This window comes from Lemur catta, chromosome 1 (genome assembly GCF_020740605.2).
Source record: "Lemur catta isolate mLemCat1 chromosome 1, mLemCat1.pri, whole genome shotgun sequence".
In the NCBI taxonomy this organism is placed as follows: domain Eukaryota; kingdom Metazoa; phylum Chordata; class Mammalia; order Primates; family Lemuridae; genus Lemur; species Lemur catta.
In genome coordinates, this window is record NC_059128.1 from 113,500,133 (window position 1) to 113,518,926 (window position 18,794).

The 18,794-nt window shown below is 55.8% G+C and overlaps 3 protein-coding genes across 5 annotated transcripts; 2 read left to right on the forward strand and 1 right to left on the reverse strand.

The window, feature by feature from the left end:
• Positions 1-49: 49 nt before the first annotated feature.
• GTF2F1 (general transcription factor IIF subunit 1) lies at positions 50-11,161 on the forward strand. Of its 3 annotated transcripts, none has more exons than XM_045548824.1 (13): positions 50-429; positions 513-559; positions 1,266-1,338; positions 5,686-5,879; positions 6,662-6,832; positions 8,929-9,113; positions 9,616-9,769; positions 9,867-9,928; positions 10,026-10,145; positions 10,268-10,341; positions 10,426-10,564; positions 10,724-10,841; positions 10,922-11,161. In XM_045548824.1, the coding sequence occupies exons 1-13, from the start codon at positions 418-420 to the stop codon at positions 11,127-11,129; spliced, it is 1,557 nt and encodes a 518-aa protein (XP_045404780.1). In that variant the 5' UTR covers positions 50-417; the 3' UTR covers positions 11,130-11,161. The 3 variants fall into 3 exon arrangements, with proteins under 3 accessions (XP_045404780.1, XP_045404778.1, XP_045404779.1); XM_045548822.1 differs by having other exon boundaries at positions 51-429; positions 9,864-9,928; XM_045548823.1 differs by having other exon boundaries at positions 51-429; positions 9,864-9,928; positions 10,925-11,161.
• Positions 11,162-14,212: 3,051 nt separating this feature from the next.
• Positions 14,213-14,767, forward strand: PSPN (persephin). The gene is made up of 2 exons (XM_045548826.1): positions 14,213-14,360; positions 14,445-14,767. The coding sequence occupies exons 1-2, from the start codon at positions 14,213-14,215 to the stop codon at positions 14,765-14,767; spliced, it is 471 nt and encodes a 156-aa protein (XP_045404782.1).
• A 258-nt stretch (positions 14,768-15,025) lies between these two features.
• ALKBH7 (alkB homolog 7) lies at positions 15,026-16,758 on the reverse strand. The gene is made up of 4 exons (XM_045548829.1): positions 16,436-16,758; positions 15,675-15,848; positions 15,456-15,580; positions 15,026-15,254 (listed from the first exon to the last, which is right to left on the reverse strand). Exons 1-4 carry the CDS (start codon positions 16,637-16,639, stop codon positions 15,092-15,094), a joined length of 666 nt encoding a protein of 221 aa, XP_045404785.1. The 5' UTR covers positions 16,640-16,758; the 3' UTR covers positions 15,026-15,091.
• Positions 16,759-18,794: the final 2,036 nt, after the last annotated feature.

Genomic DNA, 18,794 nt, shown 5'->3' on the forward strand with positions numbered 1-18,794 from the left:
GCTCCGCGGAGGGGGCGGGGAGCCTCGCGCGATGACGTCACGAGGCGCGGCCCCAGATGAGTAGATTAACGCGCTATATAAGAGTGCGCCTGCGACCGGAAGCAGTTCGTTTTCCTCGGACTCAGCGTGGTTTGCTGTGTCTGTAAAGGGGCGGGAGGAGGAGCACAGGTGACAGTGCATTCGGATGGCCACAGCCGCCGAGGGGTTTCACTTCCAGGTTAGGCGAAGGCGCAGACGGATCTGGCCGGGCGCTGCTTCCGGGTGGCTGTTCTCAGGGCAAGTGGTGTCTAAGGCTTGAGGTCCTCGCTCGCCAAGCGACACCGAGAAGGCGCTTCCCCGGGGACTGAGGGACGTGAACTCCGGGGTAGACACAAAAGAATCCGGGTCGCACCGGACCGGAGCCCCCGACCATTGCCCATGGCGGCCCTAGTGAGTATGAATGAGGCGGGCGTCGCGGGTCCCGTTGGCGACCTCTGCAGCCCGCACTCACCATCCGCCTACTCTCTCCGCAGGGCCCCGGCAGCCAGAATGTCACTGAGTATGTCGTTCGAGTTCCCAAGTAAGTCTCTGGCCCCACCGCCCACTCCTCACCCCGCAAAGGAATTAAAACCTTCATGAGCTTTCTAGGCGTTTATGGCCCTGCCTGTGGTTCTCCCTCCAGACTGGGAGCGACTAGGAGGGCAGGGCTGGGGTTAAGCTGAGGCCTTTTTGGGGTTGTCACTGTTTTTTGAATGAATGAATCAGTGCATTTCATACACAGCACGATTCAGCCCCTTGGCCTAGCATTCAAGGCCTGTATGGTCTCTTCATGCCAGGACTGTAGCCCTAAGAACATATTCTTCGTTCTGTTTTCAACTAGTCAGGTTTTTGTCCTTTCCAGGCCTTCGTTCATGCTGTTCCCTCTTCCAGGAATGCCTTCCTCTCCCCCTCACCCCCGCAAACTGTGACTGTGTTGGGCGGATTCTTGTTGATCCTGAAAAACCCACTTCCGATATTTTCCTTCTCCAGGAAGCACACTCTGCCTTCCTCCCTCCCCAGGGCTGAGTTCTCAGTTAAACCTACACCTTGTATTTCCCCCAAATCTTTGTCCCTCCTGCTCTTTGCATGGGGTCAGGAGGGGATGGATGCAGCTTCTCTGACAGACTGGGAGTCCTAGTACTCTTTTAAAAATCCCTAGCATTGCCCAGCACAAAGGACTGACCTAGGGTGGGTTTGTTGATTGAATGATTGATTGAATTAACACTCCCTCTTCTTGCCCGCTCCAGGAACACAAACAAAAAGTATAACATAATGGCATTTAATGCAGCTGATAAAGTCAACTTTGCTACTTGGAATCAGGTAAGTTCCTGGTCTTGGGGGTGGGAGGTGAGAGAACATGACCCTGGACTTGATGGTTGTAATAGTTGCTCTTTTTGTTCCCTTTTCTTTTTTATCCACATTGCCAGCTTTTAAGTAATAGTTGCTCAGATCTGATAGTAATTAAGGCTCAGTTTCCTCAATTCTCCCCAAGTGGAGGTAAAACAATGACAGAGGCCCAGGCTGAGTTGCTGAGTGTTTCTGTGAGTAAGCTTTGGTAGTCCCCGCAGGAGGCCTTCTCCTTAAAGGGGAACATCTAGAAGTTGTGCCTACTGATGGGCATTTTTGGCCTGGATTTATCTGGACAAGGGAGCGGGCTGGGCTGGGGGCCACATCTTACAGACAGCCCCAGAGTGCCCACTGTCAGAGGCTCTAGAAAGGACTTTAGATTCTGGCAGGGTAGCATGCAACTGTCGTCCCGGCTACTCGGGAGGCTGAGGCGAGAGGATTGCGTTCAGACCCAGATGGAGCAGGCAACAGAGCAAGACCCCATCTCGGAAAAATAAAAATGAGTCGTTACTAGAAAGGACTTTGGAAGCCATTAAAGGGTTGTCAGCTGGGAAGTCATAGAATGATCTGGCCACTAAAGGGAGACAAACTATGGGTTTGAGGACAGATGACAGGAGGTCAGGGTGGAGGCAGCTGCCCTGGTCCAGGCAAGTCCTGGGTGGGCATTGGAGCCAGTGGAGGGTCTGAAGGGTGGCCAGACTCTAGAGTGTTTTGGAAGTGGAACCAACAGGTTCTGTTGGTTGATTGGATATTGAGGGGTGAGGAAGAGGTAATCACAGATGATTCCATTTACTGAGAGAAGCTTGGAGAAAGTAGAGTTTGGATGGGGTCTTTGAGAATTCAGTTCAGGACATCTTGTATTTAAGCTGCTAGTTGGACAGCATTAGCGGGTAGTAAGCGCTTGGATGTATAAGTTGGGAGATGGGGATGGAGAATATGGGTGTTTGGGTGGCATTTGAAGCCACAGAAACTGGGCCAGCTCAGCAGAGGAGTTGGTCCAATGTCTACAATTGGCAGCTTCAAACTCTCCCACAGTGGGGCAACTCCTGGTGCACCTCTTTGTGAGCTCAGTTCTGTCTTTTGATTACTTTAAAATATCGCTTGGCGGGGCTTGGTGGCTCATGCCTATAATCCTAGCACTCTGGGAGGCCAAGGCGAGTGGATCACTCGAGGTCAGGAGTTCGAGACCAACCTGAGCAAGAGCGAGACCCTGTCTCTACTAAAAATAGAAAGAAATTATCTGGTGAACTGAAAATATATATAGAAAAAATTAGCTGGGCACGGTGGCGCATGCCTATAGTCCCAGCTACTTGGGAGGCTGAGGCAGTAGGATCGCTTAAGCCCAGGAGTTTGAAGTTGCTGTGAGCTAGGCTGATGCCACGGGACTCACTCTAGCCTGGGCAACAGAGCAAGACTCTGTCTCAAAAAAAAAAAAATCACCTCATCCCTGGGAGCCAATGAAACTGTACTCGAGAGGTGATAACATTTCTATGTGGATGTTGGGCAAGTGAGTGTTTGCTCAGGGCACCCGCTTCCCAGGGAGGAAAGTCATCATCCATTTGAAAGGTTGTTGGGGCCCTGCCTTCCGGAAGCTCCAGCTACACATTCATATGCAAACATACTTTCAGCTGGGCACAGTGGCGGTGTGGACCTGGAGTCCCAGTGACTCTGGAGGGTGAGACAGGAGGATAACTTTTTTTTTTTTTTTTTTTTTTTTTTGAGACAGAGTCTCACTCTGTTGCCCGGGCTAAAGTGCTGTGGCATCAGCCTAGCTCACAGCAGCCTCCAACTCCTGGGCTCAAATGATCCTCCTGCCTCAGCCTCCCGAGTAGCTAGGACTACAGGCATGTGCCACCATGCCTGGATAATTTTACTTATATATATATATATATATTTTTTTTTTTTTTTAGTTGTCCAGCTAATTTTTTTCTATTTTTTTAGTAGAGATGGAGGTCTTGCTCTTGCTCAGGCTGGTCTCGAACTCCTGAGCTCAAAGGATCTACCCGCCTCAGCCTCCCAGAGTGCTAGGATTACAGGCGTGAGCTACCACGCCCAGCCAAGGAGGATCACTTGAGCCCAGGAGTTTGAGGCTGCAGTGAGCTATGATGAAGCCACTGCACTCCAGTCTGGGCGACAGAGCAAGACCCTGTCCATTCATTCATTCATTCATAAATAAAATGAAAAATAAATTAATTATTAAAAAAACAAACAGATTTTCAAAAACATTCAGTCCATAGTACTCCATCCTCACCGTTGAGTTATATGGTGATTTTAGATCAATGTTCAGTTTTCCTTGGAGTTTTTAAATGTGCTATAATTTTAATGTTTGTTTGGTTTAGTTTTGTTTCTTTTTTCCTGAGACAGGATCTTGCTGTGTTGCCCAGGCTGCCCTCAAACGAGTGCACCCAACTCGGTTCATTTAGTTTGCTTCACCAGCTCAGTCCAAAACTCTCCTCTAGTTGTGTAAATCTCACTGTGTATTCTCTCAGTTCCTTCCCTTAGAGTTTTCCCTCCCAGTTTTCCCTCCCTGCCAGAGCCTGCTGACCTGCACTGTCTGCACTGGCTGCTCTCCCCCTGCCCTACGGCCTCATCTGGGTAGGGTGGTGTGGGGTCTTCTGACGTTTTTCCTGGGTTTTCTCCCTCTGTCTCCCCTGATTTTCCATTTCATGGCTCCTACGTTGTTGTCTTTCCTGTTTCACTCCTTGTTTTAATGAAGCACACCCTGGAGTAGCTCCCTGGAAAGGAGGTGTAGGAAGTATGCTATGAGTGCTTATGTCCCTAAAACTAGCTTTATTTTTGCCTCATGGTTGATAGCATGGCTAGGTATAAAATTGTAGGCCAGTAATCATTTTCCCTCAGAATTTTGAAAGCATTGCTCCATTGTCCTTTTGCTTTCAAAAGCTGTAGCTGTTGAGGAATCTTTGCCATTCTCATTCGTGATCTAATGTATTAGGAGTCAGCAAACTTTTTCGTAAAGAGCCAGTTAATAATAACGATGTTCGGCTTTTTTGGCCAGTCTCTGTCCCTAGTGATCTGCTCTGCCATTGTAGAATGAAAGCAGCCATAGCTAGTAGTAAATGAATAAGCATAGCTGTGTGCCAGTAAAACTTTATTTATAAAAACAGGCAGCCAGCCCATGCCAGCTTCTGCTTTATACGAAACCTGTTTTCCCTCCTCCCTGGGATCCCATAGGATCTTCTGTTTGTCCCCAGTGGTCTGAAATCTCATGACAATGGGAAGTAATGTGGGTCTTCTTCAGTTAATATGTCTCGGCAGCTGTTCCATACAGTTGTCTCTTTTCTTTTGTTTTTGTTTCGGGCTGCATAGCGTCCATTGTATGGAGGAACCCCAGTGTATTTAACCAGACTTATTGATGTGCATTTAAATCCATTCCCAATCTTTAGCTACAGCAAGCAGCACTGCAATACTGCGGTCCTCAACCCTCAGGCCGTGGACTCCTACTGGTCTGTGGCCTGTTAGGAACCTGGCTGCACAGCAGGAGGTGACTACTGCTGCAAAACATTATTTTGTGTGTTTGTCATTTCAACCTCTGCTATATCTAGAAGAATCCTTAGGGTAAGCTGTCTGTGCATTTTAAAATGCAGTGTAGACTGCTAAATTGCCCAAATATTGACCTTTTTTTTTGTGTGTAAGACAGTCTTGCTCTGTTGCCCGGGCTAGAGTGCCGTGGCATCAGCTTAGCTCACAGCAACCTCAAACTCCTGGGCTCAAGCAATCCTCCTGCCTCAGCCTCCCGAGTAGCTGGGACTACATATGTTCACCACCACGGCCAGCTAATTTTTTCTATTTTTAGTAGAGACGGGGGTCTCACTTTTGTTCAGGCTGGTCTCAAACTCCTGACCTCAAGCAGTCCTCCTGCCTTGGCCTCCCAGAGTGTTAGGATTACAGGCGTGAGCCACTGTGCCCGGCCTTGCCCAGAGATTAAAATTTGGAAAAAACTCATCCTTTAATGGCATCTAAATTCATGGGGCAATGCAGAGTCAAATGGAGAGTTCCAGGGAGGTAGTTTTTATTTTTTTTTTGTTTTTGTTGTACCACTCCAGCGATCTTGTTTCTTTTTTTTAACTTTTAATTTGGAAATACTTTCAAATTTTCAAAAAGAGACGCCACAAGGCTTCACCCAAGTTCCTTTTACCCGGATTCACGGAGCACTAACGTTCCGCTCCCTTCTTGCCAAGCAGGAAGTTGGCTTTGAGCCTCCGGAGCTCAGCATGGGGAGAGCATAGGGTCTTCCTGGCAGAGGGCACAGCCTGAGCAGAGGCAGGACCCTGAGAGGTTTCGCTTCTTGTTCCCCCGTAGGCCCGGCTGGAGCGGGACTTGAGCAACAAGAAAATTTACCAAGAGGAGGAGATGCCCGAGTCGGGTGCGGGCAGCGAATTCAACCGCAAGCTCCGGGAGGAGGCCCGGAGGAAGAAGTACGGCGTCATCCTCAAGGAGTTCCGGCCCGAGGACCAGCCCTGGCTGCTCCGTGTCAACGGCAAGTCGGGCAGGAAGTAAGTGGTGGGGCGGGGGGCGGGGAGTTGCCAGCCCCAGGGGCCAGCCTATATCCCCCCTCATGCCACACACTTTGTGGGATGCCCTCTCTGAACCTCAGTTTCCCACCTGTAGGATAGGGGTGCCAGCATTTCTGCCCTTGCAAGGTTTTATTTTTGCAGATGAACCGGGTTGTGGCTCGTGCCTGGCTCTGTGGCAGCTCTGAGTGCCACAACGCAGGAAGCCCAGGTGGCCGGCCCTGAGGCAGGGTGGTTTATGATGTTTGGGACGCCTGCACGAGCAGGAGGGGTGAAGATTAGGTTGATGAAGGGCGCTCCAGGCAGAACAGTATGTGATCGTGACAGACGGTGGGCCGGCTGGCGCAGAGCAGTGGGTGCCGGGATGTGGCTGGACCCTGGGCCCAGGGGAGCCCTGGAAGGCTGTAGGCAGGGAAGAGTACGCAGAGCAATATGATTGTCTGGACAGTGGGCACAGAAGAAGATGTGGCAGTGGGAGGGGGCCCCAAGGAAGCTGGGCAGTTGTTTAGGTTCCAGGAGATGTGGCCCCAGTCGAGTGTCCCTTCAGGTCCGGCCATGCCTCCCTGTCCCATCTTGGTCCCAAACCCGGGTCCCAGCTGCAGCCCATGAGCCATGGAACCAGAGGCAAATCTAGATGGGTCTGACCCCAGGGCCTCATACAGTGCGAGCTCTCCTTGGAGAGCCCAGGCAGGTGCCTTGGAGGAGGCAGGGCCTGGGGATGCAGGCAGGGCCGGGGCTGGCCCCCTGACTGTGGCTCCCCGCAGGTTCAAGGGCATAAAGAAGGGAGGTGTGACAGAGAACACGTCCTACTACATCTTCACCCAGTGCCCGGACGGGGCCTTTGAGGCCTTCCCTGTGCACAACTGGTACAACTTCACGCCACTGGCCCGGCACCGCACGCTCACTGCCGAGGAGGCTGAGGAGGAATGGGAGAGGTGAGTGAGGTCGGGGGGCCGGAGTGCGGGAAAGGGAGTGTGTTGCCAGGCCCTGTGCTGGGAGCTAGGGACTCGGTGGTGGCCGGGACAGACCCCACGCCCCCCTCACGAGCTCTCAGTGCAGGGGGGAGACAGACTCGGGACCCTCAGGGCTGCGATGGCGGTGTTCAGGGCACTGTGAGGGCCAGTGTTGGGGCCCAGAGCACGGATCGGCAGAGCAGGGTGGGTCCAGCTGCCCCCTCGGTTTCCCCGAGCCTGCGGCCAGCTCCTCTTCGGGGGTCCTGGGAGGGGCCTCCTGAACAGTGGCATCATGGGGGTCTTCAGGTGGGGTGAGTAGAATGATTGGCACGTGGCTGCAGGGACGTGGCGCACAAGGCTGGAGCAGAGTGACTGTGGAGGGGGATGAGGCTGCACTGGGCCTCGAACGCCAGGCTGAGGACGAGACCCCCTCAGGGCCCCCACCACCCTGGGCACCCACAGGAGGGCACTCTGAGCAAGTCTGCAAAACTGCATTTGCGTGTGTCCAGGGTTAGCAGATGGTGATGGACTTTGTGGCTCCCAAAAGGTTAAGAAACACTTTTTTCCCCCTTTGCTTAATCATTTTGTTTAGTTTTTACATTTCTGAGTGAGTTATAGTTCGGCTCACTCCAAAAGCAACCCAAGTAAAAGGCAGGCAGGGCCCAGCACCCTCCCCAACCTGGATTGGTGCAGCGTCAGGCCTGCAGGTCCAGTGCACCCTGCTGCTCTGTCTGCTCGGCTGCTCAGTTCCTGAGGCCCCACCAGAGAGGGCAGGAGGGCGGCTCGCTTCTCTTTTCTTTCTTTCTTTTTTTTTTGATTTTTTTTTTAAGAGACAGAGTTTCCCTCTGTCACCCAGGCTGGAGTGCAGTGGTGCAATCACAGCTCACTGCAGCCCCAATCCTCCCACCTCAGCCTCCTGAGTAGCTGGGACTAAAGGCTCACACATGCCTGGATAACTTCTTCTTTTTCTTTCTTTTTTTTTTTTTTTTGAGACAGAGTCTCACTCTGTTGCCCGGGCTAGAGTGCTGTGGTGTCAGCCTAGCTCACAGCAACCTCAAACTCCTGGGCTCAAGTGATCCTCCTGCCTCAGCCTCCCGAGTAGCTGGGACTACAGGCACGCGCCACCATGCCTGGCTAATTTTTTCTATATATTTTTAGTTGTCCAGTTAATTTCTTTCTATTTTTTAGTAGAGACGGGGTCTCACTCTTGCTCAGGCTGGTCTTGAACTCCTGGCCTCAAGTGATCCTCCCACCTGGACCTCCCAAAACGCTGGGATTACAAGTATGAGCCACTGCACCCAGCCTCTGCTTTTGGTTTCCAGAAGTGTTCTTAGTTGTTTCATTTGTTGTATTTTCTTTCAAATTTGCTTTGTAAGTTCATTAAATGCAGTCTCATTCTTTAAAACATCCACGGGCAGTGGGACCATGTTACCATGTTCTAGTGTTCTGATGGAGACATCAGTATGCCTTGTCATTAAAGAAAAAGTCACCCAGGCCGGGCATGGTGGCTCATGCCTGCAGCCCCAGCACTCTGGGAGGCTGAGGTGGGAGGAACACTTGAGCTCAGGAGTTTGAGACCAGCCTGAGCAAGAGCAGGACCCTGTCTCTACTAAAACTAGAAAAATTAGCTGAGTGTGGTGGTGGCACATGCCTGTAGTCCCAGCTACTTGGGAGGCTGAGGCAGGAGGATGGCTTGAGCCCAGGAGCTGGAGGTTGCCGTGAGCTAGGCTGATGCCACTGCACTCTACCTGGGATGACAGAGTGAGGCTCTCAAACAAAAAAGAAAAAAGAAAAAGTCACCCATAAACTGTGATAATAAGAGACCAATGCGAATGCATCGGGGAAGATTCTGTGAGCCCAAGAGAGGTGCGAGAAACCAGCACCATGTGACCGTCCTGGCATGAGTCGAGGGAGGACTGGTGTCGTCCTCCCTGTGTGATCTGAGGCGTCCCTGCCGCCTGCTGAGTCCCCAGGAGGGTGGGGTCAGAGCACCTTTGCAGTCATGCTGCAGTGCCCCCAGGCCCGCCTGGTGCAGGCGCAGGGCTGGTGGCCTGTCGTCAGCCCCGTCTCCCCGCCAGGAGGAACAAGGTGCTGAACCACTTCAGCATCATGCAGCAGCGGCGGCTCAAGGACCAGGGCCAGGACGAGGAGGAGGAGGACAAGGAGAAGCGCAGCCGCAGGAAGCCCAGCGAGCTGCGCATCCACGACCTGGAGGACGACCTGGAGATGTCGTCTGACGACAGCGACGCCAGTGGTGAGGAAGGTGAGGCTGGGCCGTCCCGGAGGTGCCTGGGCCTTAGTTCTTGGAGGTGACTGGTGGGTTAATGCCTCTGAAAGGAAGGTGTCACTCACAGTGGCGCTGGAAACAGGAGGCTCTGGAGGCCATCCAGGGAGGCAGGGCAGGCTCCCAGGGCACCAGGGCTGTGGCTGTAGTGGGAACCCACGTAGGGTCAGCCAGTCTGAATGGTTCCAGGGCATTCTGGACTGCAGGGGCTGTGAACTGGCTGGCTGGCGCCTGGCTGGGGGCGATTCAGGGCAGGGGTGATCACCTGGCGTGTGAGCAGTAGAGGAAGCGCTTGGGGGTGTGGGCTCTGGCCTGGGGCATTTGCGTAGGAGAGGCCACCCTGGGCCAGCTGGCTGGCCCTGGAGGGGCGGTGTCCACAGCCAGCCAGGCCCTGGAATGTCAAAGCACCATAAGATATGAGAACCACAATGCCCGTGTGCCCCGAGCCACCTCCTCTTCCTCCCACGCCACCCCCCGCCAGGCAGCAGAGCCCCCAAGGCCAAGAAGAAGGCGCCACCCACCAAGGCAGGCAGAAAGAGGAAGAAGAAGAAGGGCTCGGACGATGAGGCCTTTGAGGACAGTGACGACGGGGACTTCGAGGGCCAGGAAGTGGACTACATGTCGGACGGCTCCAGGTGAGCAGCTGGGGAGGTGGGTGTGCCGCCCAGCCCCAGTCATTCACGGTGGCTGTGGTGCCTGCACTCACCCTCACGCGCTCCCATCTCATAGCAGCTCCCAGGACGAGCCAGAGGGGGTCAAGCCCAAGGTGCCACAGCAGGAGGAGGGCCCCAAGGGTAGGCGGCAGCCGTCAGGGTCGAGGGGGCTGTCAGGGCTGGGAGGTGGCCACCTGTTGGCCGCTCCTGCCCACACCCTGCCGTCTTCCCCAACCAGGAGTCGATGAGCACAGCGACAGCAGCGAGGAGAGTGAGGAGGAGAAGCCACCAGAGGAGGACAAGGAGGAGGAGGAGGAGAAGAAGGCGCCCACCCCGCAGGAGAAGAAGCGCCGGAAAGGTGGGGCCGGAGTGGCCTCAGCATTCGAGGCTCAGGGTGGGCTCCCTCATCTGCAACAGTGGCAAGGGTGGGTGCAAGGTCAGGGCCGCTCTGGTCCTGAGCCCCGGCCTGTGCCCCTGCAGATAGCAGCGAGGAGTCAGACAGCTCAGAGGAGAGTGACATCGACAGCGAGGCCTCCTCGGCCCTCTTCATGGCGGTAAGGCCCAGCCGGGGCGGGAGCGGGGGCGGCCCAGGCATCAGGTGTTGGCCTGACATCCCCACCCCACCTTGACCTCTGCAGAAGAAGAAGACGCCCCCCAAGAGGGAGCGGAAGCCCTCGGGAGGCAGCTCGAAGGGCAACAGCCGCCCAGGCACGCCCAGTGTAGAGGGCGGCAGCACCTCCTCCACCCTGCGGGCCGCCGCCAACAAACTAGAGCAAGGTGAGTGCCCGGCGTCCTCCCGCTGCCCCAGGAGGGTACAGAGAGGTAGGGACGGAGGCCTGTCTCTCCTTGAGCTTCTTGTCTCCCGATCCTGGCACTGCCCAGCCCAGGGTCCTGCCTCCCCATTCCCAAAACTCAGCCCTGAGCCTGCTCTGACAGGGAAGCGTGCAGGCGAGACACCGGCAGCCAAGCGGCTGCGGCTGGACGCGGCACCCCAGAGCCTGTCTGGCAAGTCGACCCCTCAGCCGCCGTCCGGCAAGTCGACGCCCAGCAGCAGGTAAGTTCGCGGGGATGGCGGGGAGGGCAGGGGCAGCCAGGGAGAACCTTGCTCACGCCACCTTCCTGCTGTCTGCTCAGCAGCGACGTGCAGGTGACTGAGGATGCCGTGCGCCGCTACCTGACGCGGAAGCCCATGACCACCAAGGACCTGCTGAAGAAGTTCCAGACCAAGAAGACGGGGCTGAGCAGCGAGCAGACGGTGAATGTGCTGGCCCAGATCCTCAAGCGCCTCAACCCCGAGCGTAAGATGATCAACGACAAGATGCACTTCTCGCTCAAGGAGTGAGGCCGCCCAATAAACAGGCTCTTCCTCCGCGACTTCGTGGCTCTGTGTGCTCACTGCCGCATGTCCACCACCCTTTCGCGTCCCTCCCTGAGTCCCAGTGCCCCGGTGTTACCAATTCCAAAAAGCCTAAGCAGTGTCCTCCAGCCCCTTCTGGAACCTTCAGATGCCTGTTAGACCCTCTCATTTCCCTCCTCCTCCTCCTCCTCACTTTACCTCTGTCCCACTGACTGAACCTGTGTGCTCCCCTCTGGGTAACTTCTACAGCTCTGCCTTCCCCTTTACGAGGCCTCTCTTCAGCCTGATTTGTCCACTGCGCAGCCCATTAGGTATTTAGTTCGTTAGTGACTCCATTTTCAATTGCTCAAAGTTGTCCTTGCCTCCTTTGCAGGTCACTGCTATGTTCAGATAGTTTATTTATTTATTTATTTTTTAATTATTATTATTATATTAGAGACAGGGCCTGGCTCTGTTGCTCAGGCTGGAGTGCAATGGCATCCTCATAGCTCACTACAGCCTCCAACTCCTGGGCTCAAGTGATCCTCCTGCCTCAGCCTCTCCAGTAGCTGGGACTACAGGCACGTGCTACTGCACTTGGCTCATGTTTTAATTTTAAGCATCCTTTTCTTTTTTTTTTTTTTTGAGACAAAATCTCACTCTGTTGACCAGGCTAGAGTGCTGTGGCATCAGCCTAGCTCACAGCAACCTCAAACTCCTGGGCTCAAGCAATCCTCCTGCCTCAGCCTCCCAAGTAGCTGGGACTACAGGCATGCGCCACCATGCCTGGCTATTTTTTCTCTATATTTTTAGTTGTCCAGCTAATTTCTTTCTATTTTTCAGTAGAGACGGGATCTTGCTCTTGCTCAGGCTGGTCTCGAACTCCTGGGCTCAAATGATCCGCCCGCCTCAGCCTCCCAGAGTGCTAGGATTACAGGCATGAGCAACCACGCCTGGCCAATTTTAAGCATCCTTGTAGTCTATCAGACGCATCTGGAATCTGAAGTTCATGGGCCTCCTGTTATTTTCTTGTGCTTTGTAATTTGGGACAGGCGCTCATGACCAGCTGGGAGCTCTTCGTCTGTGAGCATCCTGTGTGGCCTACTTTGCAGGCAGGTCCTTCCAGATGGTACTGCCTTCGCCTCTGCCAGCCACCCGCGGGTGCCATCCCACGCCCATTCTATGTGTGTTTCTCAGCTCAGGGACTCTGTCCCTAAGTGGCCACTGAAGCCTAACCCTCCTGGTTTCTGGGCCTTGTCTCTAAGCTCCCCAGCGATGTTTCTGGGGTTACCCTTACCTCCATCGGAGTTTGGTTATGCATTGCCAGGCACTCTGTATGAGAAGGGCTTTTCCAATTCCTGTGGCTGGAAATAGAATTTGGCTGCAGCCGCCACTTCAGAACGCCTGTTCTGAGTGACCCGTCAGGGGGCAGGATGTCAGGCTTCTGTCTTGCCTGTGGTTGGAAACTGCAGGTGGAAAACCCCACCCAGTTCTGCAGGCTCTTGGCTGCCCAGTGGGGATGCCTGAGATATCAAGCTAATTCCTAGGAATGTCCCCGTCAGTCCAACCTCCCTCCCTATCCTCCGGCCAGGCAGGAAAGCAGCTCTGGCCCCTTGCCCTGGTGGTTTCTCCCCTGCTGTCCCTGTCATGTGGACCTTGGTCTAAGGCCTCCCCACCAGGAGGCCAGGCAGTGGCTAGGGGCGGGGGCCTTGCATTCAGGGGGGAACCTGGGTTCAAATCCCAGGTCTATTGCTTAATTCTGGGTGACTTCAGACAAGGGACTTCAGCCACATCATCACTGCAGCAATGCTCCATGGCTAGAGTTCAGGGCACCTCCAGTGCTGCCTAATACAGACACAAGCCAGCGAGTGTCCCTGTGCCGGCTGCTTCACCCACCTGTGTGGGATGAATCTGGAAGCAGGTTTCCTGGGGCAGAAGGGTGTGATTTACAATCCCAGGAGCAGCTGTTCATTCAAAGAGCTGCTATGACTTTACGCCACGTGTCGGAGAGTGCCTGGGTCACCCACAGCTGTGTGCAGGCAGGTTCTCTGGTTTTTGCCAATCTGATGGGGTGCAGTCTCCGAGTTCCACCCCACTCTCCTGTGCGTGGGGTCGAGCCCCTCTTCACACACGCACAGGCACATTGTATGTGCATCCCCTTGGTGCAGAAACGCCCAAGACTGTGCTACACACCAAGCGCCTGTCCATCTGACCTCAGAACGCTGTGTGGGAGGACTTTGGAATTGCTCCCTTGTCCTCCTGGTGAAGGGACAGAGGATCACCTCCCCAGGGTCACACAGGGCTGGGCGTGGAAGCCACCGGAGGATGCACCTCCCTGTGACCTGCTGCTGCTTCTGTCACTGTGCTAGTCGCGACTGTGACCTGGAGGGCCTCTACCTCCCCTCGGGCTCAATGCTCTTGGATCCCAGGGTGGGGCTAGTCTTGGGGTTCCCAGCTTCGCCTTCCAGAGACAGGAGTCCCTTCCCCCGTTGTCCCAGCCCTTGGCTGTCCCCCAGCCTCTCCCTTTTCCTGTTTTGATGCTGGCTCGGCCAGGCCCGGAGACAGGGGCATGATGTCTTAATCCTCCAGGTGGGAGCCATGATGGGCTCACCCACCTGCCAAGCCACCCTGCCCAGCACACACATCTGCCGCACCTGGCACACAACACGTAACGGGGGGCTCCTGACCCCTGGCACCCTGCCTTAGCAGGGAGGGACCCCACAGGGGAACCCATGAAGCCCCCTGCCTCCCCCTCCAGACAGCAGGTGGGGTGGGGACACTGGTTGCCTGCCCTGGGCTCAGCCCCAGCTGAAGGCATAAGACTCGTAAATCAGGGGGTATCAGGGGCGTCGGAAATGGGTTTGTGGAATGCCGGGGTGGGGTGGCTGGGGGGTGTGGACCCTTAACTCTTAGGAGAGCGGGAAGCAGGGCAGGAGGAACCGATGCCTGGCCCAGAGGACGCGGTAGCAGAACTGGTGTGGGACATGGGGCCTTCTGGCTGTGGCGGCCGGCAGGGAAGAGGTTAGCCCCCCAGCCCAGGAGAGGGTATAAATTCAGAGCACAGGCACCCTCAGGACCTGCCCGTCACAATGGCCCCAGGGATGGCCCTGCTCTGCTCTCTACTGCTGCTGTCACTGCAGTTGGGCCTGGGCTGGGGCCCCAATGCCAAGGGGACTCCGATGGTCAAGGGAGAATCATTGTCTGAGCAGGCGGCGGATGCTAGAGGGACCCGGCTGGGTAAGGACCCCCAGGGGCCCCTGTCACTTCCCAACTCCTTCCTGCCCAGACCCTGCTGGGTGTCAGCGCCCTTCTCTCCCACAGACGCCCACTGCTCCCCTGCCCGCCTGCGCCGAGCACCAGCCAGCCCGTGCCAGCTATGGAGCCTGACCCTGCCAGTGGTGGAGCTGGGCCTGGGCTACACCTCGGAGGAGAAGGTCATCTTCCGCTACTGTGCCGGCAGCTGCCCCCGTGGTGCCCGCACCCAGCATGGCCTGGTGCTGGCCTGGCTGCGGGGCCAGGGCAGAGCCCACGGCGGGCCCTGCTGCCAGCCTACCCGCTACGCTGACGTGGCCTTCCTCGACGACGGCCACCGCTGGCAGCGGCTGCCCCAGCTCTCTGCAGCTGCCTGTGGCTGTGGCGGGTGAAGGCGCCAGCCTGGTGCCCTGGAGCCTCGTGCCGGAGGAGCTCGGCTGACTTATTTATTGGAGGCTCAGGTGCAGAGAAGACCAGGAGAGGACATATCCCAGAGTGGCCAGCAATGAGCACAATAAAAGACACCACCCTCCTGGCCTTGTGACTGTGTGTTCAGCCTCCCCCGCTCCTGGGGTCCCCGCGGGCAGGTGCCACCCTGGGCTTCCCCTGCATATCCCAGCCCCGGCAAACAGCCAGCACGAGGGTGGCTGGGTTGTCCATTCTCCACCTTTATTCACAAATCCAGTCTCTATGGGAAGCTGGGGGACGGCCCGGGGTCAGCAGGCGGGGGGTGGCTGTCCCCGCTCCCCTGGCCCCATCCCCTCTGGGAGGGAACGGCAGATCACGGAGATGCGTCGGCCCCGGGGAATCCGACGCTCCCCAAAAAAGGACTCTTCGTCCCGAAGGATCTCATGGGAGAAGTCGTAACGGGCTGAGCCCCTGTGAGAGAAAATGCAGGCTGTGTGACTGGCGGGAGGAGGCGACCCCTGCTCCAGGCAGACCCAGGTTCCAGCCCGTCTGCTGCCTCCCGAGACACCTTGGAGTATCTGCTGGGGGGGCTGGATTGAGGGAAGTGCTCAAGGCAGTGGGTGGGCATCTGGAACGCTCCTGGAGGGGTGGGGGCTCCCTGGCTGGTGGTACCTAAGGATGTAGAGGGAGCCTGGCTCCAGCAGGAGTTCCAGCCACTCCCCCGGCTCCTGGGTGTGCACCAGCCGCATGACGCTGGAAGACAGGAGAGACAGGCCGGCAATGGTGGCCCCGCAGAACTGGAAGAAGGGGCATAGTAGTGGGTCAGGCTCTGGCCTGGCCTGGCCTGCCTACCACCCAGCTGGGCACTGCAAGGCGCTGGCTTCTGCCCACCTTGATGCTGTCCACGTGGGGCTTGATGTAGCCCCGCGGCTCCAGGTCCAGCACGTGCACCGGGGAGAGCAGGGTCTGGCCAGGGCCAAAGGAGGCCGCCTGCACGCGCTGCAGGATGACCCGGCTGGCCTCTGACCAGCGCGACTTTTCTGTCTCCCGGAAGCCGTGGATGGCCTGCACAGAGGGCTTGGGTCAAGTCTGGGAGCTCACAGGGAGGACAGGGAAACTGAGACACGGAGGGGCAGAGCACAGGGCAAGGGGCTCGTTCTCCCAGCCTGACTCAACCCCACCCTCAACTCGCAACCACCACCCTATCTAGGTCTCAAATCCATACAGGGAACCCTGCCCCAGGGCCTACCTAGGTCTGACCTCAGTCCCTTGCACCCACTCTCAGGCTCCAGTTCCTCATCCCCAATGCTGGCCCTGTCCCCAAATTCAATTCTCAGCCTCTGCGCACAACTGGATCCCACCAAGTCTCCAGTCTCTGTCCCCAACAGCTGCCCTGCCTCATCTCGCGCCACACCCATTTCCATCTCTCGGTTCCAGATCATGCCCCCAAAGTCCCTTTCCCCCTGGTCCCGCTGGTCCCACGGCCCGGGTTTCAGCCCCGCCCCCCCGCTTTAGGTACCGCTTCCAGTACGCCCCGCCCCCAGCACTCATGCCCCACCCCTTTCACCCAGGCCCCGCCCACCACGGCTTTTGAAAATCCCGGTCCCGCCTCTGACGCCCCGGCCCCGCCCTCACGCCGCCGCTGGCCTCACCGCGTCCCAGTGGTCGTATTCGTAGCGACGGCGGCGCAGCTCGGGCTCCAGCTCCCGTCTCAGCGTCTCCTCCTCGGCCGCGCTCAGGAAGCCAGGCCGCACCACGGCCGCGTCCCGCAGGCGGGTCAGCACGGCCGGGCCCGAGCCCCGCACCCACCCCAGCCCGGGCAGCGTCCTCAGCGCCAGCCGCCCACTCCCGGCCATAGCCCTGGAGCCGGGTCGTGGAAGCTGTCAGGTTAAGGGCAACGCCCCCGCCCCAGAGCCATTGGCTGTGACTGCGCCAGTTCCCCCCAGAGATTGGCTTTCCTCAGAGTCCCGCCTCTCGCTCGAGGCTACTGGTTACTGCTCGGCTCACCCTCTTAAGCTATTGGCTCCCCCCGAATCCGCCTTCTCTCCCGCGCTATTGGGCAGCAACAATGCAGTGGCTTAGACCATTGGCTGTGCCACAAGTCCGTCTGTTGCCGACCCTAGCACGGCCGCTTTTGTTATCCGAGAGCCATAAAGGTCCAACCTAGTCGGTCTTCGCACAGGGGCCAGGGCAGGATCTGGCCAGGGGCCTGGGGTCAGGGGTCAGAGAAGGATTTGGGCCAAGGCTAGGGCTAGAGGTTAAGGGTGGAGTACAGTCAGGCTGAGATGAAGGGGTCAAGGTTACAGGGGTCAGGGCACTGATGTCAAGGGCATGATTATGGGGTTGGGCCACATGTATACAGTTAGCGATTGTGGTCAAAGGTCAAAGCGAGGCATCATCATTCATTTCCCCTTTTCAGTAAGTATTATTATGTTTTTAGGTTTGAAAATGGCATTATGGTTCTCTTTAAAGATTTCTCATCTATTCATGCTGAAATACAGATGAAACGATGTCTGAGATTTGCTTTCAAATAATGTGTGTGTGTGTGTATATCTACTTTTATTTATTTATTTTATTTTATCTTTTTGAGACAGAGTTTCACTCTGTTGCCTGGGCTAGAGTGCTGTGGCATCACCCTAGCTCACAGCAACCTCAAACTCTTGGGCTCAAGCAATCCTACTGCCTCAGGCTCCCGAGTAGCTGGGACTACAGGCACGCGCCACCATGCCTGGCTAATTTTTTCTATATATTTTTAGTTGTCCGGTTAATTTCTTTCTGTTTTTTAGTAGAGACGGGGGTCTTGCTCTTGCTTAGGTTGGTCTTGAACTCCTGACCTGGAGCGATCCTCCCGCCTCAGCCTCCCAGAGTGCTAGGATCACAGGCCTGAGCCACCGCGCCCGGCCTACTTAAAATTTTTTTTTTTTTTAAGAGGCAGGTTCTCACTCTGTCGCCCAGGCTAGAGTGCAGTGGCACAATCATAGCTCACTGCATCCTCAAACTCCTGGGTTCAAGTGATCCTGCCTCACCCTCCCCAGTAGCTGAGACTACAGGTGGGCTCCACCACACTCTGCTAATTTTAATTTTTTTATAGAGATGTGGTCTTGCTATTTTGCCCAGACTAGTCTCAAACTCCTGGCCTCAAGCCATCCTCCCACCTCAGCCTCCCAGCGTGCTGGGATTACAGCCATGAGCCACTGTGCCTGGCCTAAATAATGTATATATTTTAAATGGTCCATAATGAAAAGTTCAAACAACTGTAACTGATGAATGTAGCCCCTCTCCAATGCTCTGAATTTTAAAAAACAAAAAATTGACCATAATTCTCCCTCCAGCCACATCTCTGGTGAAGGCTGTCTATCTTTCTAGCTGCTTTGGGCCGACAGCTTAGAGGTTTTGGAGACCGCTCTCTCTGTCACATACATCTCACATCCTACCCCTGCCTTTAAAACCTAGCTAGAATCTTCCTAGCACTTTGGGAGGCCGAGGCAGGAGGATCACTTGAGGCCAGTATGAGACCAGCCTGGGGAACATAGCAAGACCCTATCTCTACAAAAAATTTTAAAATTAGCCAGCTTGTAGTTGGGACTACAAGCCACATGCTTGTAGTCCCAACTACTTGGGAGGCTGAGGTGGGAGGATGGCTTCAGCCCAGGAGTTCGAGGCTGCAGTGAACTGTGATTGTGCCACTGCACTCCAGCCTGGGCAACAGAGTGAGACAACTCTTCTAAAAAAAAAAAAGAAGGTGGTATGCAGGTGTGTGTGTGCAAGAGTTAAAAGTTTTACATAGTGTGGTCAGGGAAAACCTCACTGAGGTGGTGACATTTGCCCAAAGACCTGTAGGAGGTGAGAGACGGAGCCTTGTTATCTGGGGAAAGAGCAGTCCAGGAAGAGGGCACAGCCAGTGCAAAAGCCCTGTGGCAGGTCTGTGCCTGCCATGCAAGAGGAACCACAGGAAGGCTGCCTTGGCCTCCCACAGTGCTGGGATCACAGGTGTGAACCACCGCGGCTGGA